The 26367-nt window shown below is 41.0% G+C and overlaps 1 protein-coding gene across 1 annotated transcript in view; it reads left to right on the plus strand.

Moving 5' to 3' along the window:
* Nucleotides 1-5781: 5781 nt before the first annotated feature.
* Nucleotides 5782-26367, plus strand: part of OXCT1 (3-oxoacid CoA-transferase 1) — a 160824-nt gene continuing 140238 nt past the window's right edge. Inside the window, exons 1-3 of the mRNA XM_061393630.1 lie at nt 5782-6039; nt 17145-17253; nt 18945-19035. Coding sequence (XP_061249614.1) covers nt 5962-6039; nt 17145-17253; nt 18945-19035 — 278 coding nt within the window. The 5' untranslated portion in view covers nt 5782-5961. The remainder of the gene's footprint in view (nt 6040-17144; nt 17254-18944; nt 19036-26367) is intronic.

Consider the following 26367-nt stretch of genomic DNA (forward strand, 5'->3'; position numbering starts at 1 on the left):
AATGCGCTCAAACTGTGGTGCTTGTGAAGACTCCTGAGAGCCCCTTAATAGCAAGAAGATCAAACCGGTCAATCCTAAAGGAAATTAACCCTGAAGAACCATAGGAAGGACTATGATGAAACTGAAGCTCCAATACTGTGGCCACCTGATGTGAAGACTGACTCACTGGAAAAGACCCTGATGCTGGAAAAGATTGAGGGCAGAAGGAGGCTGGATGGCATCACTGACTCAAAGGACATGAGTCTGAACAAGTTCGGGGATATAGTGAAGGATAGGAAAGCCTGGTGTGCGGCAGTTCATGGGGTCACAAAGAGTCGGACATGCCTGAATGTCGGACATGTTGAACAACAAAAAGAACAACTACTACTTCATTTAGGAAGCAACTGCAATAATCTAGTTTAGAGAAAGTCCTGCACTAGGGCAAAATGAGTGAAACTGTGGAGGTGGAATCCGATTCAAAGATACGTCATAAGGAAGGAGGTGTTTAACACCACACAGTGCAGCATTTGATGTTTCTCAGTTTATGAAAACATAGAAAGTATTTGAGAAATACTGGTTTGAAGAAATAGTTCTTTAGGGTATTCGTGTAAGATGTTCACAGTGTATGTTTGACATATTTGTTCAGAGTATAATCTTTTAAAAACAGAGTAGTACAAGCAGGTATTGGTCCAGACATGACTTTTATCTTGCTGTTTGGCAGCTCTCCTTAACCATCGCACCACAGGAGGCCATGTAGCTAGGCAACAGCAGAGCTGAGATTTTTAATCCAGTCTTGCTACTACAGAGTCCATGCTCTTTATTATTTTGATATCGGAATTTGATTCTGAATTGTGCAGATTCATCCTGTGAAAATCAAGAGGCAACTAGACTTTAGAATTTAAAGGTGATGAGAAAAACCAAAAGAGATGATCTCCTTCTATGCCAAGTTAGTGGGAGTTTTGGATCTTAAAGACTATGAGGAAAACCACTGATAGGTTTTAAGCAGAAGTAACATGATCAGTGGAGGTGTTGGAATTGCAGTTGAGTTATTTCAAGTCCTAAAAGATGATGCTGTGAAAGTGCTGCACTCAAAATAACAGCAAATTTGGAAAACTCAGCAGTGGCCACAGGACTGGAAAAGGTCAGTTTTCATTCCAATCCCAAAGAAAGGCAATGCCAAAGAATGCTCAAACTACTGCACAACTGCACTCATCTCGCACACTAGTAAAGTAATGCTCAAAATTCTCCAAGCCAGGCTTCAACAGTATATGAACCATGAACTTCCAGATGTTCAAGCTGGTTTTAGAAAAGGCAGAGGAAACAGAGATCAAATTTCGAACAACCATTGGATCATTGAAAAAGCAAAAGAGTTCCAGAAAAACATCTATTTCTGCTTTATTGACTATGCCAAAGCCTTTGACTGTGTGGATCACAACAAACTGTGGAAAATTCTGAAAGAGATGGGAATACCAGACCACCTGACCTGCCTCTTGAGAAATCTGTATGCAGGTCAGGAAGCAACAGTTAGAACTGGACATGGAACAACAGACGGTTGCAAATAGGAAAAGGAGTACGTCAAGGCTGTATATTGTTACCCTGCTTATTTAACTTATATGCAGAGTATATCATAAGAAATGGTGGGTTGGATGAAGCACAAGCTGGAATCAAGATTTCCAGGAGAAATATAAATAACCTCAGACATGCAGATGACACCACCCATATGGCAGAAAGTGAAGAAAAACTAAAGAGCCTCTTGATGAAAGTGAAAGAGGAGAGTGAAAACATTGGCTTAAATCTCAACATTCAGAAAAATAAGAGCATGGCATCCGGTCCCATCACTTCATGGCAAACAGTGGAAACAGTGGCTGACTTTATTTTTGGGGGCTCCAAAATCATTGCAGATGGTGACTGCAGGCAGGAAATTAAAGGATGCTTACTCCTTGGAAGAAAAGCTATGACAAACCTAGACAGCATATTAAAAAGCAGAGACAATACTTTGCCAACAAAGGTCTAGTCAAGGCTATGGTTTTTCCAGTGGTCATGTATGGATATGAGAGTTGGACTATAAAGAAAGCTGCTGCTGCTGCTGCTAAGTCACTTCAGTCGTGTCCAACTCTGTGCACCAAAGAATTGATGCTTTTGAACTGTGGTGTTGGAGAAGACTCTTGAGAGGCCCTAGGACTGTAAGGAGATCCAACCAGTCCATCCTAAAGGAGATCAGTCCTGAGTGTTCATTGGAAGGGCTGATGTTAAAGCTGAAACTCCAATACTTTGGCCACCTGATGTGAAGTCCTGACTCATTTGAAAAGACCCTGATGCTGGGAAAGATTGAAGGCAGGAGAAGGGGACCTCAGAGGATGAGATGGTTGTATGGCATCACTGACTCTATGGACATGAGTTTGGGTAAACTCCGGGAGTTGGTGATGGACAGGGAGGCCTAGTGTGCTGTGGTCCAGGGGTCACAAAGAGACATGACTGAGCAACTGAACTGAACTGAAGTGAACATGATCAGACTTGAGTGCATGAGAGATAATGCTGGTATGTTTTGCTTCTTTGAGTTTCTTTAGCACTTTAACATAATTTTCAAATTCATTCCAGGACTTGAGTCTCCAAACATTTTATGCGTTTATTTTAGTATTTTTTCCTGAGGAAAAAAACTATACTGTAAGTAAAATTAAACTAATTTTTTAATGTAGTGAACAAATATTAGTACAGATTAACCCACTCCAGTGTTCTTGCCTTGAGAATCCCAGGGATGGGGGGAGCCTGGTGGGCTGCCGTCTACGGGGTTGCATGTAGTCAGACACGGCTGAAGTGACTTAGCAGCAGCAGCAGCAGCAAAGTAAAAAGTTTTTTTATGTCTTTCATACCTATTAGAGGAAAACTATCTGTCTGAAGAGATTTGTTTTCCATATGTTTAAGAATCATTGTATTAAATGAAGCATACATAGATTTTTTTTTTTAATCTTCAAATGACCTGGTTAAAAACTCCTATTACTAGTTAAACCAGTCAAACAACATTGGAAAACAAGTCTTCAAATACCCTGATTATCAATTTGAAGAAATATCCAACCGTGATGGCAAAATGTCCTATCTTTCAGTAATGAGAGATGATAACTACCGTATTTTAGGAGAATTTAAATAAAACTCTCTTAAACAGAGAATGACAACTTACCGTCTAACCAACTCTGACACACTGATGGCAATCATTTGATAGAAAGGGTTTGTTAGTCCCTCAGTCGTGTCCGACTCTTTGGGAGCCTATGGATTGTAGCCTACCAGACTCCTCTGTCTATGGGATTTTTCAGGCAAGAATACTGGAATGGGTTGACAATTCCTACTCCAGGGGACCTTCCCAACCCAGGGACTGAACTCAGGTCTCCTGCACTGTGGGCAGATTCTTCAGTGTGTGAGCCATAAAGGGAGGGGAATGTTTTTGTGTAAGTATACATAGATGTATGTGCTTAGTTGCTAACACACACATACATATATATAATAGTTTATTGAAAAGTGAAAGTGTTAATCACTCGGTCATGTCTGACTCTTTGTGACCCCATGGACTGTAGCTCACCAGGTTCCTCCACCTACGGGATTTTTCAGGCAAGAATACTGGGAGTGGGTTGCCAATTCCTCCTCCAGGGGATTTTTCCCTACCCAGGGATTGAACCCAGGTCTCCTGCACTTTAGGCAGACTCTTTACTGACTGAGCCATTTATTATGTACAGTTAATGACACTGTTTTGATTTCAATAAAATCAATTTTGAAATTAAAAAATGTAAAAATAATAATAAATGCAATATGTATAAAATATATGTATTTTTATATATAATAACAAAATACAAAATAAACTTTCCTATTGCATGTCTAAAATCAGATCATTTGTTTAAAAGCTTTGAATTCAATTCAATTCCCCCATTTTAAGAATGTGGAAGTTAAGCACTACAAGATTACCTGAAGGAAAGTTTCCAGAATATGATATATATTTGTCACAAACTGCTCCTTAAACAAAAGGGAGCTATTCTTATTAGTTCAGAAAAATTAAGATATTTTTAAAAAGTTGATTTCAAACTGATTAAATTTAAAATGGTTTTGTGGAACCAGAAGGAAAATCTGTACAGAAAAACTTTTCAATAATTTGTTCCAGTTGAAGATACTCATGTTTTATTTATAAAGTACAAAACAGAGCCATAGAGTCACCAAAAAATAATAATGTGTTTTGACCACAAAGTAACGAGGCTGATTTTCTTCACAAGATTTAGAATCACACAGAGTAACACTAAAAATATGCATCTTTTCCTCAGCCAGGAGCAACAGGGTGAGACCAGCCAAGAAGAGTGTGTCATATGACCACAGTTTGACAAAGTTACTAATGCTATTTTCCATTTCATGTGCCCTGTGGAAGGGCAAAAATGGAAAAGCAGACCCAGTTGTGAGGATAGCTTTTTCACATTCTATCAGCTACAGCACAATAACTGTTATATACTGTATTGCGACTAGCAATGGAACTTTAGTTCTAATACTTGGATTTCCCCTCCATCCAATTTCTTATGTGTTGAAAATATTGGGCAATGCAAAGTTAATTTCTCCTCATGTAGTTGGACAATTTAATTTGGTATTTTGTTCCCTCAATGACTTTAATTAAAATTATAGTATTTATAGGAAAAATGAAAAACTTCGGAGTTGAAAGAATAGCATGAAAGGGCAAGCACTTTGATGGACAGACTTTGAACTGGACCAACTGTCCATTTGAATCTCAGTGTACTTGCTAAGGAAGCTATGGGCTCATTTAATTTTCGTGTTTGCTTTGCTTTGATTTAAAACTAACAACCACGTTCCTTCCGTCAGCCCTTAATCAAATAAAATGATTATGGACTTTTCACTTGGTCCTTCCATCCAGCTACTAAGAGCATAGATGGTTTTGAAGAAACCTGACTTGGCTCAGGTCTTCAAGGAGCTAGCTGGCTAAAAGATACGGCTTGGATTGAATATATGTGCTGTATCAATGCACCATTGTAACTTGAATAAACTTAGAATAATGCCTAAGATTTATTGGGTGTTTATAATGGAGCCAGAAGCCTTGCATGAATTACCTCATGTAATCTTTACAACAGTTCTGAGTAGTATTTAACAGTTTTAATTTGCAGGCTTAGTAAAGTTAGGAAATTTGTCTCAGATCTGTCAAAGGGATTACCAGCTGCATGTTTGCATCTGGTGAGTAATCTCGGGGTTTTCCAGGAGTCCAGTGTCCGAAGATCCTGAACAAGGTAGACTTGGATGATGCCAAGCAGGGAAAAGTTGTGCCTACATCCGGTCCCGGAGGGCCAGTCCTCGTCTAGCCTTCTTTACCAGGGACCATCTTGATGCAGCCTGTCTGATCATATCTCAGGGCAGACGGCTCCCGGCTGATTCTCAAACAGTTTGCTGTTTGCTCTGAGAAGCAAACAGTAATACTCTTACACAACCGAGGGCGGGTGTGGGGAGAAAAGACTGAGAAACGTTAGACGTGGGAACGTTGTCCACAGATGGGGAAGGGCCTCAAGGCGGGTCCACCTTTGCAGCCTCCACAGGTTCCAGACACTGATAAGAAAGAGCAACAAGCTCCACCGCCCGAACACTAGGCTAAGACCTATCCCTGACCTTGGCAAAGACAGTACCTCATGACCGCTCGCACCCTACCGGCTGCTGCGGCAAGTGAGCGCCCCGGGGCAGACCAAGGCACGCCCGACCGCGTGATGTATCCGACCGCCGCCAGGCCGGGACCTTCCCCCGCGACCCGCCCCACCCGCGAGCCCCTCCCATCCTCGCTGCTCCGTCTGCCAAGCCCCGGCGCCAGAGGACCCACGACGTCACCGCAGCGCTATCGAGCCTCCAGCCCGCCCCCCGTGCGCCTTCCTTTTCCTCCCGTCCCGTGACGCGGCGGCCCGGCGGCGTCAGTGGACACACTCACACGCGCGCTGCGGCCCGGCCTGCGCCCACCCCAGCATGGCAGCTCTCGCACGCCTCTCCTCGCGCCTGCGGTTCTGCGCCTCCGCCCTCTCCTCAGCGGGCGTCTGGTCCAAGGTAAAGTGCAGGTGAAGAGCAAGGCCTCGCCCGGAAGAACGCGGACGAAAGCCTGAGCGTTTTTTTTTTTTTTTGGTCTGTCCACACCCAGCCTCTCCAGCCGGGGAGCCGGCATCTGGGCGCAGTACCCAGGGCCCCGAGGCGCGCCGACGCCTCCTTGCCTCACTGCTTCTCCGCCTGGCCTCCTTGCCTCACTGCTTCTCCGCCTGGCCTCCTTGATTTGGTTCTGCACCTGCTTCCCCAGTGAGGCGAGACGAGGCACAAAAGTGCGCGGAGAGGCCCTGGCTCGCGTCTCCATTTCGCGGGCAGTTTCTTGGGAAGGGGCTTTGGCGGCAGGAACGACCGGGAGGGTTCGCCGGCTTAAGGAGGGCAAGGGGCGACGGCTGCAAGGGGTAGGTTTGCGCTCCGAATTGGGGATCTCGGGGCGGAGGCCCCTCTACAGGCCCGGAACTGAGGGCTGGGCTAGCCAGGGGTCGGCTCGAGTTTGCCGCCAAGGGGGTGGAACGCTGCGCCCCTTCTTCTCCCTACGGGGCTGCGCTGCACCTTGGCGGTGGGAAGCGGAACCGGGACTGGAGCGCTTGCCGGCGCGTTTACCTCGCCACGCCGAGTAGCCTGTGGAGGTCTGGCGGTGCCAGGACGCGGGCTTCGAGCGCGGGCATCCCTTTCTTCTGAGGCTCCTTGGGATTTCCGTTTTCAAAGTTCTTTGCAAACGTTGTCCACTCTCACTGCAAACTCTTCACGAACGGTAGTATCTCGAGGCCCTCGCGCTGCGATTGTGGGCTGTGAAGTCCTTTTTCCCCGCGTGTCCTGTCCGCGCCTGTAAGCCCTCGCCCTGGTGCGGTTCTTATCCGGAGTCCTCGGACAGGACCAGAGTGACGAGTATAGGAGACTAGCTTACCTCCGCTACTTCCGTCACCACGGGAGCCTTTTCCTTGGAAGAGACAAAGAAAAGTGATGTTTTTGAATAATAGTTCTGAGCTTAAAAGTGTGCCTTGAACACTTACCTCCTCACAAGGAACTCCTCTTCTTCCCCATTGTTGTGGCATCTTACTGGCATCCACTCTGAGAGCGGTGAACGGAGAGGGGCTGTGACTCACCGGTAGGTGAGTGCTAGATGGTGATTAAGAACTGGAAAGATTTACACATAAATGCCTGTTAGGAGGCATTTTGATAATTGCAGGTAGCTTTGGATTTGTAAAGCATTGTTAGAAGGGAGCTCGACCTTCTGTCATTGCTGTGGGCGCTGAAACGAGTGCAAATCGGGACACAGCGACCTCCTTGGGCCAAGGTTAATAACATTCCTTGTTTTGGCACTTTGTGTGTGCATGCTCAGTCGTGTCCAACTCTTTGCGACCCCATGGACTGTAGCCCGCCAGGCTCCTCTGTTCATGGAATTTTTTTGGCAAGAATACTGGCGTGGGTTGCTATTTGCTGTGCCAGGGGATCTTCCCGACCCAGGGATCGAACCCACGTCTCTTGTGTCTCCTGCATTGGCAGGCAGATTCTTTACCCCTGGGCCACCTGGGAAGCCCTGCTAGTTACTTATTTGCCTAAGTGTAATTTACTTATTTTCTTATTGTATTATTAAACTATTCCCAAAGCCCAGCAAGCGTCTTCTTAGATGGCCGAGTTACAAATTATGGATTTTCCTGTGTCTCATCTCTCCTTCAGGATTTGATCATAGGTCCAACTCCCCTTTCTCCGTGTTCCTCCAGCATTTGGCACTTAAATCCCTTAGTGTTTACCCCTTAAATCTTCACCTCCTACTTGTGTTAACTGTAACATTTGCATACTTGTTTAACTTTTTGAACGTGTAGACATCATCTTCATAACCAGATGAAATTTGCAGACCATATTGTATGCCTTTTTCTCCATCTCTCTGAGCATTACGCACTGCCATGCATAGAATAGACACTCAACACATTTCCTACGTGGATGAGAAAACACTGTGGGCAAACTTATGGAGTAACCTTGAGGACATAGATTTTTTTACTAAATATAACCAACAGGTAAAATGAGGTAGTTTTTTTTTTTTTTCTTGTTTGTTTGTGATAAACATGTCTTCCAGACTTGAGTGTGCATCAGAATTACCTGGAGGCTTTATCAAATAGATTGCTGTGTTCATCCCCAGAGTTTCCCATTTAGTAGGTCCTGGTAGGAGCTTAGTACTTTGCGTTAATTAGTTCCCATATAGTAAAGCTGCTGGTCTGAGGACTGCATTTGCAGAGCCAGTGGCATTGGCTTTGACCTAAACAGACTACCCGAAGGTATCTTCCATCTTCCTTAGTCCATGATTGTTTTGGAGGGTATGTTTAATACTATTTTCCATTGACTATAGAAAATTATTACTGAAAATAAAAATCTTAAAACTACCATTAACACTTTAGCTATTTCTCTTCTTTGAAAACCATCTTTTCCAGATTTATCTCCAACCCCAGACTCTCCTGAACTGCCTTCCTTCCAGTACAACTTACTGGTTCATGTCACTCAGTACTTCTCAAGTCTTTCTGATCAAAAATGAACCAGCTGTAATGTGGCATTTTCCTTCCTTGTTTGTTTTTATTATGGGTAACAGCACCGGTATCCATCCAGAATGTAAGCTGGAAATTTAGAACCATTCTCTCCTCTGCTCCTTTCTTTAACTTGCAGTTGATTACCAGTGTCACGTGTAATAATTTTGTAGTTGTTTAGTGGCTGTTATCCTTGTAAGTTTCATTAGAGCAGAGACTATGCTTGTGAGTTTATTTGTTCGTTAACTCTCTAGTCTCAGTATTAAGTATGAAAGGGAAAGTTGCTCAGTGTCTCTGACTCTTTGTGACCCCATGGACTATACAGTCCTTGGAATTCTCCAGGTCAGAATACTGGAATGGGTAGCCTTTCTCTTCTCCAGGGATCTTCCCAACCCAGGGATCGAACCCAGGTCTTCCACATTGCAGGCGGATTCTTTTCCAGCTGAGGCACCAGAATGGGTATTTTAGAACAAATAGAGGAATGAATGAAAGAATGAGTTCCCCTGCCACTTTCCTGATTCAAGTTTTTGTATGAGAGTTGTGACATCTCTGTTTCAAACAAAACAAAACACTTTGCTGTCCTTTCCTCATTGAAGGATGAAGTTGAAGCTCTCTAGTGTTGTCTTTAAGGCCTTTTGCAAATTGCCCTGACTCCCTTACCAGCCTGATCTTCATGAGCTTCTCTCCACAGTGTGATCCTGCATGCCCTTGAAGACACAGTCTTTCCACATCTTGGTCGGAGAAGGCGATGGCACCCCACTCCAGTACTCTTGCCTGGAGAATCCCATGGTCGGGGGAGCCTGGTGGGCTGCCGTCTATGGGGTCACACAGAGTCGGACACGACTGAAGTGACTTAGCAGCAGCAGCCACATCTTGGTACCTTTGCTCAGGCAGCTCCCCCTTTCTGGAATCCCCACCCTCATTATTTTTTTTTAAGTCTTGGCACACTTTTACACTTTCTGATCTGCTAGGCAGAATTCATTGCTTATTCATCTATGATCCTTCAGAGTGCTTCAGGGCATCCCTCCAAATTGGAATAAAATATGTACATTCCCTAAAAAAACGAAGTATGCTGTTGCTGCAGAGCACTGGCCCATGTCAGCAAGTCCTGTGAGCTCCTTGTGATTCATTTGTGTCATAAGTTAGTGATTAATTATTCATGATAGTGTCCATCTTTGGTCAACGCTGGTCCGGTGCTGGATACCTAAAGCATTTTAGCACATGTCACTACTTCCTTTTGGCAGTAATGCCATGCTGTCTTGTAAAACTGTGTATATCCACTTAAATGTTAACACCCTTTCCTTTTAATGGTGTTCTCTGAACCTCTCTCCAGATGGCCTATCCTCCCCACTTCTATATCTGTATGTCCAATTTTGAGACTGACCTGGGCAATGTCAATCTTTCTGTGTCCTGATATATTTAACTAACTATAGGGTGACAAGGGAGAGAGCATGTAGTTGTATAGTTCCTATCATTAATATAAAATTTGTTTAAAAATAAAAAAAGTGTGGTTTGTGAATTTTCCCTCAGACGTCTTCAAAATGAAGTGCATTTTCATTTCACTAAGTTCTGGAGTGTTGAATGACAGAAAAAAGAAATTTAGGTGAAAGAATTAGTGGTAGAAGTGGTTAGAAAGGAAGGAGTTCTGGATTGGGAAGTCATGAGATAAAACATAGGCTCCACAGTAGAATCTGATCTCAAAGATTCAGTGTAAGAATTTGAAGATAAGAACAAAGTGGGAAGAGGGAGAAGATTTTGAAAGAACTAGATTTAGTAGAAAACAATTTTGCACTGTAAGAATTTTATTTCTTAGCTTCATTATGTACTGAATCACTATTATTTCTTTCCCTCAATAGTGTTAGCAGAAACTAGTGGCAACAATGAGATGGAATTTTGCAGAAGGTAGGAGGGTGGAAAAACAAAACAAAATATATTATGTTAATGTAAAGGAAGATCTCAGTGGAAAAAAAAATGCTCCTAGAATCAGTAGCTGTCAAAGCTGTACAGTGTTCATTACTCTTCAGTCTTTTAGGTAACTGCTGCAAAGTTGAAGGTTATTTTATTTATTTCCTTATTTTTGTAGTAGATGATGCTTGGGTTTTTTCACATCATTATTTTAATATTTAAAATATAGTGGAAGGTAGAGCAGTTTAGAGCTCTACTTGAATTCGGTTATCATAGGAATTAAGGTAGGTAATTAGAAACATATTTCTCCCCACCTCCCTGCCAATTCTTGGAAGGTGTTGGGTGTCTGTTTCTTGACCACCAGAAGCAGGGAATGTGGGAAGGGATAGTGGGCAAGGAGTATGTGTGTCAGAGAACAGATTCCAAGGCTTTCTCAGGGGTGCTGCCTCCAGGTTGTGGGCAGTTCGCTGGACTTCAGGCCTTGAAGATCCACAGCAGACTTTCTGTGGTAACTGGCCTCAGGCATCGTGCTTCCTCTTTGTCCCACTGCCTGCAGTTCATATTGCTGTTTGCCCAATAATCTTTGGATACTTACACTGGCAGCTTGATTGCAAATAAAGTAATTACATTAAAGTAATCTTAAAGCTGGTGCTCATTTTTTTTTTTTTTTTCAAAATCCCCAACAAAGATTGCTTGGATTAATTGGCTATAGTATGGATCATGTTAAATTCTTTGTAAAATCAGTAATGTGTCTGTTTTTGCATGTGTGGAGGGTAGAGTGGGGAGGTTAAAAATGAAAATTAAACTCCCAATCAGTGTCAGGTTAATCTTACTGCCCTGGCGGGGAATGGAGAAAAGGTTGCATTTCCTAAGTGAAGATCATATCCCCTGGGTATCTTCTGTAATCCAGGCTCAGGGCTAAGTGCTTCTTAGCTTAATAATAATACATAATTGTTTGATCTGTACTATATCCCTGGGAAACAGTTATCATCATTTGTATCAGGCTTTTTTTAAAAAAAAAATATTAAGAGTGTCTTATGTGATACAATTACATGTCTAATTATATGGAAATCATTGACAGGAATTTAAAAAAAAATGATCATCTTTTTGTAAACCCTGATAGCTCGGTTGGTAAAGAATCCACCTGCAATGCAGGAGACCCTGGTTCGATTCCTGGGTTGGGAAGATCCGGTGGAGAAGGGATAGGCTACCCACTCCAATATTCTTGGGCTTCCCTTGTGGCTCAACTGGTAAAGAATCCACCTGCAATGCTGGAGACCTGGGTTTGATCCGTGGGTTGGGAAGATTTCTTGGAGAAGGGAAAGGCTACCCTTTCCAGTATTTTGGCCTGGAGAATTCCATGGATTGTATAGTCCATGGGGTCACAAAGAGTTGGACATGACTGAGCGACTTTCACTTTTGTAAACTTAATGTCACTGCCACCCCCCTCCACCCGCCAAAAAAAGAGGCTCAGAAGTTAAGTAATTTTCTCCAGTTAATACTTCTACTGACATTTGAAACAAGGATATTTTAGACTGAGATTAATAGAGTGTGGCCCATTATGCCACTCTTTCTCAGTCAATAGATATCAAATGTTGTTATAATAAATAGATAATACATATCAACAAATATTGTTAATTGAACATATGCAAAATGAACAGACCAATGCTGAGTACCTGTAAATTCTTTATTATCTTGAGTCCTTCTCACACTCTCTGAAAATACGAATTAGTTTATTGCTTTTAAGCTTCACTTGGGTTTTTTCTAAAATACTTCTGAAGTTGTTTTGGGGAGAGATGTGGCACAAGAGTCTCAGTAATTAAAAAAAAGATTTACATATGTATTTGGTTGCTGTGGGTCTTAGTTGTGGCACTTGGGACTTTTGATCTTCATCACAGCATGCGAACTTTTAGTTGTGGCAGGTTGGATCTAGTTGCCTGACCAGGGTTCAAACTTGGGCCCCCTGTACTGGGAGCTCAGTCTTAACCCCTGGACCACCAGGTAAGTCCGCTTCTCAGTAATTTATGACTATTTGTAATGAATGATACTGTTCACGGGGTTCTTCCAGCAAGAATACTGGAGTGGCTTGCCATTTGAATTGTGGTGATTGAGAAGACTCTCGAGAGTCCCTTGGACAGCAGGGTGATCAAACGAAGTCAATCCTAAGGGAAGTCAATCCTGAATACTCATTGGAAGGACTGATCCTGAAACTGAAGCTCCAGTACTTTGGCCATCCGATGCAAAAAACCAACTCGTTGTAAAAGACCCTGATGCTGGAAAAGATTGAGGGCAGGAGGAGAACAGGGCAACAGAGGATGAGATGTTTGGATCGTGTCATCAACTCAATGGACTGGACATGAGTTTGAGCAAACTCCGGGAGATATTGAAGGACAGGGAGCTTGGCATGCTGTAGTCCATGAGATCGCAAAGAGCTGGACACTACTGAACAACAACAACCAATTTTAACTACAGTAAAAAATGTCAGAGGAGCTATAAGTTTGGAAACATTAATAGATAATTGTGTTAGATTACTAGAGTGTACGGTCATATTGAGAGAATTTCCAGTCTTCAGCAGTTTTACCCCCCCAAATTTTTTAACTTTCTTCCTCTTCCTACTAAGGCCCTCTTTACCTTTCACTGAAAATAAGGACAACAAGAGTTCTTCATGAAAAAATAAGACACTCATAAAGGTTTGTTGTACATAAGTAATAAAATAGAAGTAGTGTAAGACTGAGGATTTTTGAAAAGGTCAGAGAGGAACATATTGTGGTAGAGGGCCCCAGTGATAGAAGGCTAAACCTGGGAACTGGTCTTGCTTTAACACTGTGTAGTAAATTACAAGATCCTTATATCTTCAGAAACTTCACTTGTAAAATGAGTTGATTGGATTAGATATGTGTGTATTTTTCTCTTCTCTGTTTTTTAGGTGTGCATGTGTGCTCAGTTGTGTCTGACTCTTTGCCACCCTATGGACTGTAGCCTGCCAGACTGTCCTTAAGATGTCCCAGGCAAGAATACTGGAATGGGTTGTCATTTCCTTCTCAGGGGCATCTTCCCAACCCAGGGATCGAATCCCCATCTCTTGTGTCTCCACTGTGCCACCTGGGAAGCCCCTGTTTTCTAGGAGATATCCTCAGTTTCATTTTATGATATATATGTTGGCCTCGTTAGGCTATCAAAGTTTTAAGTTCTAAGATTAAAAACATATTTTCATATATATGTGTGTGTTAAAACAGAATCAAGTAAATCCCTGCTACTTGAGTATAGGACAGAGGAGACCGCTGTTGGTGGTTCAAGCTCTTTCCTTCCTATCCCCACCTCTGCTTATTTCCCTTTGTGTGGGCAGTGTGCCACGGTAAACCACTCTTCCTCATCTGACCTTGACCAAGGTTGCAATTTAAAAGAACAAAGGTCATTTAGCACCTATACCTTTGCAGATCTCATTGGACTTTCAGTATAGTTTCTTAATCTCCTTTTGTGTTGTGTGTTAGTTGTTCAGTTGTGTCCTACTCTTTGCGACCCCAGGGGGTCTTACCCACCAGACTCCTCTGTCCATGGAATTCTCTATTCAAGAACTCTGGAGTGGGTTGCTATTTCCTTCTCTACCTTTTGTATTAATTGACACTTTTTATGACCAACCTAGACAGAATAGCAACCCACTCCAGTGTTCTTGCCTGGAGAATCCCATGGACGGAGAAGCCTGGTAGGCTGCAGTCCATGGGGTCGCACAGAGTCGGACACGACTGAAGCGACTTAGCAGCAGCAGTAGCAGCAGCAGTAGCAGCAGCAAACAGAATATTAAAAAGCAGAGACATTACTTTGCCAACAAAGGTCCGAAGGCAATAGCAACCCACTCCAGTACTCTTGCCTGGAAAATCCCATGGACGGAGGAGCCTGGTAGGGGGCAGTCCATGGGGTCACAAAGAGTCGGACACTTACTGAGCGACTTCCCTTTCACTTTTCACTTTCATGCATTGGAGAAGAATATGGCAACCCACTCCAGTGTTCTTGCCTGGAGAATCCCAGGGACGGCGGAGCCTGGTGGGCTGCCGTCTCTGGGGTTGCACAGAGTCGGACACTACTGAAGCGACTTAGCAGCAGCAGCAGTCAAAGCTATGGTTTTTCCAGTAGTCATGTATGGATATGAGAGTTGGCCTATAAAGAAAGCTGAGCGCCGAAGAATTGATGCTTTTGAACTGTGGTGTTGGAGAAGACTCTTGAGAGTCCCTTGGACTGCAAGGAGATCCAACCAGTCCATCCTAAAGGAGATCAGTCCTGAATATTCATTGGAAGGACTGATGATGATGCCGAAACTCCAATACTTTGGCCACCTGATTCGAAGAACTGACTCATTTGAAAAGACCCTGATGCTGGAGAAGGGGATGACAGAGGATGAGATGGTTAGATGGCATCATTGACTTAGTGGACATGAGTTTGAGTAAACTTTGGGAGTTGGTGATGGACAGGGAGGCCTGGCATGCTGCAGTCCATGGGGTCGCAGAGTCAGACACGACTGAGTGGCTGAACTGAACTTTACTGAACTGATACTTTTTATGAAAGGAGATTTTGGAGGGAGAAAAAAATGAGAGCACTCATTTATGCTTTTGCTTTGATCCCCTGGGGTTCTCTGTCTGGGAGGCTCTGATAGGCATGGGTGTGAGCTTACAACATCGATGGACGGGTTAAGGGACAGTGTCTCAGGAGTCAGGTGTCATTCTCTCTACCCCCTCTCTTTTTATGTGTGCGTGCTCAGTTGTGTCTGACTCTTTGCGATTCCATGGACTGTAGCCCACCGGGCTCCTCTGTCTATGGCATTTTTCAGGCAAGACTACTGGAGTGGGTTGCCATTTCCTCCTCCAGGGGGTTCTTCCCAACCCAGGGATCGAACCCACATCTTCTCTATTTCCTGCTTGGCAGGCAAATTCTTTACCCCTCAGCCACTGGGGAATCCCTCTTTTTTTAGGTTGACTACATAGTGAGAATAAAGGAGAGATGATGTTAAGTATGAGTGATTGATTGCAACTCAATCGACTGTATCATTTTTCCTGTTCATACTGTGAGTGAAGTGTAAAGAGGGAAAACAGTTTAAAACTGATGGTGAATGCGCGCCAGATAGCCTGACTTGCACCAGATAGTACACTGTGATGAGACTGGCCGCGCCCCTCTTGGAGTTAAGAGTTTGCTGTTTTTCTCTGGCATCCATAAACTCTAGGCTCCAGAAGGGAATGAGTTTTTTGTGTGCTGTTCTTGTCCTTTCCAGAGGTATTCTTTGATACCCAAGATTGGATCAAGGCCAAATCTGTAGTATTTATAATATTGAGAGCAGCAGTTGTATCTTAATACTTACTAGGTTGGAATAAATAGCAGAGTATTTGGCACATATGGGTTCTCAGGAAATATTTGTTAGTTGTATTGCTATCAAAAATCGATATTGACACTGATACTGTGAATTTGAGTCCCATCATACACAGTATCTACTTTCTTTTACTCTTTGAAGGGGCCCCAAATGACACAAAGTTTTCCTTATGTAATAGAAGATATGGATCATAAAGGGATTCTGGTGGTAATTTGTGAATAGAGTATGTCCACCCTACTCTTTTTTTTTGGTTGTTGTTAAATATTTATTTATTGACTTGGCTACTCTGGGTCTTAGTGGCCACACACAATATCTTTTTTTTACCTTATTTATTTTTACTGAAGTATGTTTGATTTGCAGTGTATTAATTCCTGTCATACAGTAAAGTAATTCATTTACACACACACACACACACACACACACATATGCATATACATTTTTTTAAATATTCTTTTCCATTATGGTTTACCATAGGATTTTTTAAAATTGGAGGATAATTACTTTTCAATGTTGTGTTAGATTCTGCTGTACAGCAAAGTGAATCAGCTATAAGTATACATAACATATATCCCCTCCTTCTTGAACTTCCCTCCCCGCCCCCACCCCACCCCTCCAGGTCATCACAGAGCACCACACTGAGCTCTCTGTGTTTTACAGCAGCTTCTCACTAGCTGTGTTTTACACATGGTAGCATATATATGTCAGTGCTACTCTCTGTTTGTTCTGCCTTCGTTTTTCCCTTCTGTGTGCCCAAGTCTGTTCTTTGTATCTGTGTCTCTATTCCTACCTTGCAGATAGGTTCATTTTTCTAGATTCCATATCTATACGTTAATATATGTTTTTCTCTTTCTGACTTCTTTCACTGTGTATGACAGACTCTAGGTTCATTCACATCACTACAAATGACCCCATTTTGTTCCTTTTATGGCTGAGTAATATTCCATTCTGTATATGTACCACAACTTCTTTATCTGTTCACCTGTCGATGGGCATCTAGGTTGCTAACATGTTGTGCCTATTGTGAATAGTGGCATGCAGGATCTTTAGTTGTGGCACGTGAACTCTAGTTTCAGCATGTGGATACAGTTCCCTAAGCAGGGATTTCACCTGAGTCCTCTGCCGTGGGAGCCTGACTGGAGTCTTAACCGCTAGACCATCAGGGAAGTCTCTGTCCATCCTACTCTTAAGATGAACTACTTACAGCCCCACTCTTTCTAAGACAAGCTAGTGGAATTATCCTTGTATATATAATAATTGAATATATTCGTATGCATGCAAAGTAAACACAAGTTTACAAATGCTTGTTCACTTAAAGATGTTTTTTAATGTTTTAGGGATGTATTTGCTACTTTTCAACTAGCACACGTCACCATACCAAATTTTATACAGACCCAGTGGAAGCGGTAAAAGACATTCCTGATGGTGCAACAATACTGGTTGGTGGTGAGTAATAGTATTGTTTTCCTTTTGATTTTCGCAAAGCAGGGAAATCACAATGGTGAGGTGATTAAAAAGGCTAATTATTTTATTACTTTGTTAATAAATGCCAGTTATTAGAAATGCCAGTTATTTTATTGTTTAGTTATCAATTCTTTATCTTATTTTATTTATTACATATTATCTATTTTTTATTATAGTGTCCCCTTTCTGAAAGTTTAGCAAGGTTTAGCACTTTATAGCTGACCTTTTCTTTCCTTTTCTATTTCTTTTCCTATATTATTTGAAAAGCTGACACCTTAAATGGGGATATCTTATTAGTAGCTTTGAAAAATCCCTAGATACTTGGGAATTCTGCTTACCTTAAAATGTTTGCATTAAAAAAAAAGTTTGCATGTATCTTAGCAGCCCACACTGGCCATTCCTTTTGTTCCTTCTCATTTTGGAAGCTAGAGAGCACATCCACATCTATCTGTTAGTGAGCCTCTCAAGTTCTATTGCTTCTTTTGTTTAGAATGTCTTTTACCACCCCTCTCTCACACTCATTAAACTTGTTGCCTGATTCTTATACGTTTCTTTGGATTTCTAGGCCTTGGTCATAAAAATCAAGTGTTATTTTTAGGGCTGTTCTTCATTCATTCATTCAACTCAGCAGTCATTGAATTTTAGACCTAATACCCTTTTGAGGAATTGTGTAAAAGAAATGAAAGTCATTGGCTTAGGCTTCTAGATCTGCAGAATCTACCCAGGAATGTAAAACAAACATGCTTGAAAAAGTAACTGTGTAAAGGTTCAATTTTAAAGTGGGAAAATAACAAATATGTAGTTAAGTGCAAGAAGAGCAATGTGTAGGTGGCTGTATTAACGCATTGCACTTGGCTTTATACTTATGAATCAAGGACTTGGCAGTGATGTCTGATGCTATATAATTATGTAAAACATTTGGAGATAGCTGTATGGCCATTTATTTTATTTCATTTTTTTTGAGGTTTATTTTTGCTTTGTTTTGCCAGTAGAACTTTAGTAAAGTGACTTGCAAACTTTTTTGATCTAAAAACACATTTTACATCACAATCCAACAAACACACATGTATGTAATATGTATACATATATAAGTGAAACAAAAGTTTTTCAAAAATGTCTATCCTGAGTGTTAATTTTTTTCTTTTTGGAAACTTTTTCTCAAAGCAGTTTTAGGTTTATAATAAAATTGACAGGAAGGTACAGAAATTCCCCATATACTCCTTCCCCATACATGCATAGCCATTATCAACAGAGTGGTACTTTTTTTTTTCAACCAAGAATGAATTGCATTGACAGAATCACCAACATCCACAGTTCACCTTAGGGTTCACTTTAATGAAGTAAATAGTGTTGTGCATACTATGAGTTTGGACCAAAGTATAATGACATATATACATATCATTATAATGTCATACAAAGTATTTCACTGCTCATGAAAACTTCTGTACTCTGTGTATTCATCTCCCCCCCACCCCTCAAATTCCTGGCAACTGTTGATCTTTTTACTGTCTATGACCACTTCTTAAGTTGCTGAGATGTATCTGTGCTTTTGCATAGTGGGTCTAATAATGTGCTGGTACGTTTTTCTTTTTTAAGAAAAGAGTAACAGATACATTTCCTTGGAAGAAAATTACCCTCTACATAAAATTATTTATCTTCTTGGCCCATTATAGGTTTTGGGTTATGTGGAATTCCAGAGAATCTTATAGGAGCTTTGCTAAAGACTGGAGTAAAAGGACTAACTGCAGTCAGCAACAATGCTGGGTAAGTGTGTGTTTTTAAAACAATTGACTTGAAAGAAATGATAACCCTTCATAATATTGAAATGAAGTCTATCAGTGAAGTGAAATATTTCTTCATTGACAGGAGCAGTAAGCTTAAGGGTCAGAAGATAGTTTTATCATTCCAGTGTTTAAGACTCCATGGTGCCACTGCAGGGGACACAGGTTTGCTCCCTTGTCAGGGAACCGAGATGCCACAAGAAAAAAATGTTCAAACTGAGCCCTTCTTTTTAAAGTTTATTTAGTGATTTATTTTGTTTTTGGCTGTGCTGGGTCTTTACTGGTGCACGGGCTTTTCTGTAGTTATGGCGAGGTGGGGCTCCTCTCCAGTTGTGGAGCATGGGCTCTAGGGCCTGTGGGCTTCTACTAGTAGTGTGGCTCCTGGACTCTAGAGCACAGGCTCAGTAGTTGACAAGCACAGGCTTAGTTGCTCCAAGGTGTATGGGATCTTCCTGGATCAGGGATTGAACCCATGTCTCCTGCATTGGCAAGCAGGTTCTTTACCACTGATCCACCAGCAAAGCCCCCTTTCATTTTAAAACTTAGAGATTGTATGTTGTACCTTATTATAGATCTTTATTTATAAAGGCAGACGGACATCGATTTGAAATCTGTTTCTTTTATTTTGGTTATGACCTTACCATAGAAGATACATGAAGAATATAATCAGTCATTAAAAATGTTGCTGGTCTTGGTAGAAAGAGGAGGGTATGCAGCCAGCATTAAGACAGTAGGCTTGCATATCAAAATGGTCAGCAATGACCCATAAAATCTTAATGATTAATGGCCTGCATATTAAGATATATTTAGTTATCAAGGGAAAGGACATTTTAATTCACAATAGTAAATTATCAGCTCTTCTAACAAAGACTTCAAAGATCTTAAAAATTAAAGAAATTAATTAATTTGGCAGTTTAGTGTATTATCATAAATGCAATTTAGAAGAAATAGCGTAGATTATTTAGGCAACAAAACTAATCTACGTCGTTGTTGTTGTTGTTCAGTCACTCAGCCATGTCTGACTCTTTATAACTCCATGGACTGCAGCAAGGCAGGCTTCCCTTCACTGTCTCCCAGAATTTGCTCAAAGTCATGTCCATTGAGTCAGTGATGCCATCCAACCTTCTCAACTTCTGTTGCCTCCTTCTCCTGCCCTCGATCTTTTTTAGCATCAGGGTCTTTTCCAGTGAGTTGGCTCGTCACATCCGGTGGCCAAAGTATTGGAGTTCCAACTTCAGCATTAGACCTTCCAATGAATATTCAGGGTTGATTTCCTTTAGCATTGACTGGTGTCATCTCCTTGCTGTCCAAGGAGCTCTCAAGAGTCTTCTCCAACACCACAGTTTGAAAGCATCAGTTCTTTGGTGCTCAGCTTTCTTTGTGGTCCAACTCTCCCATCTGTACATGACTACTGGAAAAACCATAGTTTTGACTATACGGACCTTTGTTGCAAAGTAATGTCTCTGCATTTTAGTACACTATCTAGGTTTGTAATAGCTTTTCTTCCAAGGAGAAAGCATCTTTTAATTTCATGGGTGCAGTCACTGTCCACAGTGATTTTGGAACCCAAGAAAATAAAGTCTGTCACTGCATTTTTCCTCATCTGTTTGCCATGAAGTGATAAGACCAGATGCCATGATCTTCGTTTTTTGAATGTTCAGTCTTAAGCCTGCTTTTTCACTCTCCTGTTTCACCTTCATCAGAGGCTCTTTAGATACTCTTCTCTTTCTGCTGTTAGCGTGGTATCATCTACATATCTGAGGTTGTTGATATTTCTCCCGACAGTCTTGATTCCCGCTTGTGCTTCATCCAGTCCAGCATGGTGCATGATGTACTCTGCATATAAGTTAAATAAGTAGGGTGATAGTATGGAGCCTTAATGTATTCCTTTCCCAATTTGGAACCAGTCCATTGTTCCATGTCCAGTTCTATCAGTTGTTTCTTGCTCATTTTTTTCTTTGCTGACTTTATGCTGTTATTTTTGCTTGGAAGCCTGTCCACTTCTCTGGGTATCCACATCTTTTCCATCTTACAGAAGCCATATCCAGTTAGAAAACAGCTCTAGCCTTCATTGATTTTGTCCCTTTCTGAATTCCTGTGGAGATGGTTAGCCTGTCTTTGTGTACTGATATGTGTTTATTATCTCTGATGTATATTACAGGCCAATCCTTTTACTTAGAGTAGTTTTCTATTTTCTTTTTTTTTTTTTAATTTTTTAGTTGCACCATGGAGCATATAGGATCTTAGTTCCCCAACCAGAGATCAGTCCCGTGCCCCCTGCAGTGGAAGTGGGGAGTCTTAACCACTGGACCGCAGGGAAATCCCTAGAGTAGTTTTCTGTTTCCTACTATTTATGCTTAGCCTATAGTCTCAGAGTCATTGAGACTTGAAGCTGGATGGGATTATAGAGACCATATGTTCCAGTTCCTTCACTTAACAGGGGAAACCCTCTGTAAATAGGGAAGTAACTTGTTCATGGTCACCTGTTATTTCTGAAACACATCCTTTGCCCTTCGAACTTACTTAATGTTTATTAAAAATACTTTTGATTATCTATACTTGGTTGAATTTTCCTGATAACTCAGTGCTTCTAAGGAGTGTATGCATGTATGCTAAGATGCTTCAGTCATGTCTGACTCTTTGTGACCCCATGGACTGTAGCCCACCAGGTTCCTCTGTTCATGGGATTCTCCAGGCAAGAATACTGGAGTTTATCCAGGTGAGAATACTGGAGTAGGTTGCCATTCCCTTCTGCAGAAGATCTTAACAACTTAGGGATCGAACCCATGTGTCTTACATCTCCTTCATTGGCAGGCAGGTTCTTTACGACTGGCACCACCTGAGAAGCACAGGGAGTAGTACAGATTAATGTAAATTTTTGATGCAGAGTAAGTACTGATAACCTACTTCATTGAAGTCAAAGAAGGCACTGGGTACACCTTGATTGGCAGTTGATTATCTTTTTTCTTTTTTTTTGCAGTTGATTATCTTAATTAGAGGTGTTTAAAGTTTATAGGGATGAGGGCTTTGTTTTGATAATTAGAATCAGATAAACGAGGAGGACAGCTTAGTATGTCTTTATTTGAGAACCAAACATGTGTGAGTTGTGGGGTAAAGGGAGAGAGCATGGAATTAGAAGTAATGGTTATCACCAATATGTTCAATCTAAAAAAATGATACAAAAGAACTTATTTCCAAAAGAGAAACAGATTCACAGCCATAGAACACAAACTTTTGGTTACCAAAGGGGAAAGGAGATGGGGAGGATAAATTATGAGTTTGGGTTTAACAGATACACAACTGTATATATTTATAAAATAGATAAGCAGCAAGGACCTACTGTATAGCACAGGGAACTATATTCAACATCTTGTAAAATACCCTGTAATGGAAAAGAAACTGAAAAAGAATGTATATGAATATATAACCAAATCACTTTGCTCCATACCTTGAAACTAACACATTGGAAATCAGTTCTACTTCATTTTTTAAAATAAGGAAGTAATGACTATTTTCTTCTTTAGAAAAAGACTCCATCTTTAGAAGTTCTGCCTGAATTGGAAGTCTTCCAAAGCTCAGGACTTCTAATTGTCTGGTTTTTTTTTAAATTTGTTTGCTTTTAATGACCACTAAGACTTATTGGCCTGAGGTACCACTTACTTTGCTATGAGTATTGACTATTAAATGTTGATGAGATAAACCCTCCTTTAGGACCACTGAAATGAATCAGTGCTTTGGTATGGGTTGATTAGAAAAGCAGGAACATCACAGATGTTCCTCTGATTTTTGGAAGACTTTAACATACGAATTACAAACCTGGATGAGCAAATGTTTCACAGTAAACTTTATTTCAGGTAGTTAAATCACAGAGTCAAGGGAAAAATAGGTGTGCTGTATTAGTTATTTTCATTTCCTCAGGACAAGGTGGGGATTTAGACAACTCCCAAGGGCAGCCCCACTTTGTGTAGAAGACTAATAAATAGTGGTAATATGTACAACATATGTACAGCATGTGTACATATGTACAACAGTCCCCACCTTATCCATGGTTTTGCTTTACATGGTTTGAGATATGTGGCATCAACCTTGATCTGGAAATATTAAATGGAAAATTCCAGAAATAAACAATTCATGAGTTTTCAATTATGGGCTATTTTGAGTAGCATGATGAAATCTCACGCCTTCCTGCTCTGTCCTGCCCTGGACAAGAATCATCCTTTTGTCCAGCATGTCCACTGGTTAGTTTCTTACTTACTCCATAATCAGATCCATGATCATCAGTGTTGCCAGATCACAGTGACTGTGTTCAAGGAACACTTATTTTACTTAATAATGGCCCCCAGATGCAAGAGTAGTGATGCTGGTAATTCAGATATGCCAAGGAGAAGCCATGAAGTACTTCTTTAAAGTGTGAAGGTGAATATTCTCGATTTAATAAGGAAAGTAAATGATTGTATGCTGAGATTGCTAAGATGTATGGTGAGAATGAGTCTTCAGCCTGAAACTGTGAAGAAGGAAAAAAGAAATTTGTACTAGTTTCCTTGCTGCATCTCAAATTGCAAGTTACAGCCATAGTGCATGATGAGTGCCCAGTTAAGCTGAAAAAGGTATTAAATTTGTATAATAACATATTTTGAGAGATCACATTCACAAAACTTTTATTACAATATGCTGTTAAAATTGTAGCAGCAGCTGTTATAATTGTTCTACTTTATAATTAGTTATTATTAATATCTTACTGTGCCTAATTTATAAATGAAACTTTCTCATAGATATGCATGTATAAGAAAAGAAGATACCTATGTATTGTTGTTTAGTTGCTAAGTTGTATCTGACTCTTTTGTGACCCCATGGACTGTAGTCCACCAGGCTTCTCAGACCGTGGGATTTTCTAGGTAAGAACACTGGAGTGGATTGCCATTCTCTTCTCCAGGGGATTGTACATAGCATCTGTAGGGTTGGTACTGTCTTGGCATGTATCCTCCGTAAAGGGGAGATGCCTGTATGTACCTGTACATGAGATTACAATGCTGTTACTTGTATATACTTGTGTATGTCTTGTTTTATTGCATTTTGCTTTATTGCATTTCACAGACATTGCACTTTTTACAAATTGAAGGTTCAGGGCAGCCCTGCATTAAACAAGTGTATTGGCTCTATTTTTCCAATAGAATTTGCTCACTTCATGCTTCTGTCACTTTTTGATAATTTTTGCAATATTTCAAACTTTTTCATTATTATTATATTTGTTATGGTGATCTGTGATCAGTGATCTTTTTTTAATTTATTTTTTAATTGAAGGATAATTGCTTTACAGAATTTTGTTGTTTTCTGTCAAACATCAACATGAATTAGCCATAGGTATACATATGACAGTGATCTTTGATGTTATTATTGAAAAAAAATTATGACTTCCTGTAGGTTCAGATGATTGTTAGCATGTTTTAATAATGCATTTTTTTTTAATCACTGTGGTTTTCATTTTTAAAAATTTTTACTGGAGTACAGTTACTTTGCAATGTTGTTACAAAGTATTTTTAAATTAAGGCATTGACATTTTTAGGCATAATACTATTGCACACTTAACAGACTATAGTATAGTCTAAACATTTATATGCACTGGAAAACAAGAAAATTTTCAGGACTTGCTTTATTGCAGTGTTTGCTTTTCTGTGGTGGTTCGGTGAAGTATGCCTGTAGTTCTGTACTGCTCAGGTATAGGAATTCTCTGGGGGGTCCAGGAGCAGTTTTTCATTCTGAATAAAATTTCTGGTTTTGCACCAATGGTTTTGAACCCAGAGATAAAGGCAAATGACTTCTTTGCTGTGCCATCTTATGTGTCAAGATAGCTACAGCTCTGAGAGCTCTAAAGGGCTTGAAGGGGAGATCTCGGCTGCCTTGGCTGATCATGAACATTTCCCCCAAGATTAGGTTATTTGGTTTGGGAAGGGCTAACCACTTCCTCCTTTTCTGCCAGAGATGCTCAGAGGGCTCAAACAAACCTTGTGCTACTGTACAAAAAAGATCTTCATGACCCAGATAATCACTCACCTAGAGCCAGACATCCTGGAATGTGAAGTCAAGTGGGCCTTAGGAAGCATCACTATGAACAAAGCTAGTAGAGGTGATGGAATTCCAGTTGAGCTGAAAGATGATGCTGTGAAAGTGCTGCACTCAATATGCCAGCAAATTTGGAAAACTCAGCAGTGGCCACAGGACTGGAAAAGGTCAGTTTTCATTCTAATCCCAAAGAAAGGCAATGCCAAAGAATGCTCAAACTACAACACAGTTGGACTCATCTCACACGCTAGTAAAGTAATGCTCAAAATTCTTCAAGCCAGGCTTCAACAGTACGTGAACCGTGAACTTGAGATGTTCAAGCTGGATTTAGAAAAGGCAGAGAAACCAGAGATCAAATTGCCAACATCCACTGGATCATGGAAAAAGCAAGAGAGTTCTAGAAAAAAAACATTTATTTCTGCTTTATTGACTATGCCAAAGCCTTTGACTGTGTGGATCACAATAAACTGTGGAAAATTCTGAAAGAGATGGGAATACCATACCACCTGACCTGCCTCTTAAGAAATCTGTATGCAGGTTAGGAAGCAACAGTTAGAACTGGGCATGGAACAACAGACGGTTGCAAATAGGAAAAGGAGTACGTCAAGGGTGTATATTGTCACCCTGCTTATTTAACTTCTATGCAGAGTACATCATGAGAAATGCTGGGCTGCAAGAAGCACAAGCTGGGATCAAGATTGCAGGGAGAAATATCAGTAACCTCACACATGCAGATGATACCACCCTTACGGCAGAAAGTGAAGAAGAACTAAAGAGCCTCTTAATGAAAGTGAAAGAAGAGTGAAAAAGTTGGCTTAAAACTCAACATTCAGAAAACAGAAATCATGGCATCTGGTCCCATCACTTCATGGCAAATAGATGGGGAAACAGTGGAAACAGTGACACCCTTTATTTTTCTGGGTCGAAAATCACTGCAGATGGTGACTGCAGCCATGGAATTAAAAGATGCTTACTCCTTGGAAGGGAAGTTATGACCAACCTAGACAGCATATTAAAAAGCAGAGACATTACTTTGTCAACAAAGATCCATCTATTCAAAGCTATGGTTTTTCCAGTAGCCATGTATGGATGTGAGAGTTGGACTATAAGGAAAGCTGATTTGAGAGAACAGCATTGAAACATGTATATTATCATATGTGAAATAGATTGCCAGTCCATGTTTGATGTATGAGACAGGGTGCTCAGGACTGGTGCACTGGGATGACCCTGAGGGCCTGGATGGGGAGGGAGGGGG

Source organism: Bos javanicus, chromosome 20 (genome assembly GCF_032452875.1).
Source record: "Bos javanicus breed banteng chromosome 20, ARS-OSU_banteng_1.0, whole genome shotgun sequence".
Lineage (NCBI taxonomy): Eukaryota > Metazoa > Chordata > Mammalia > Artiodactyla > Bovidae > Bos > Bos javanicus.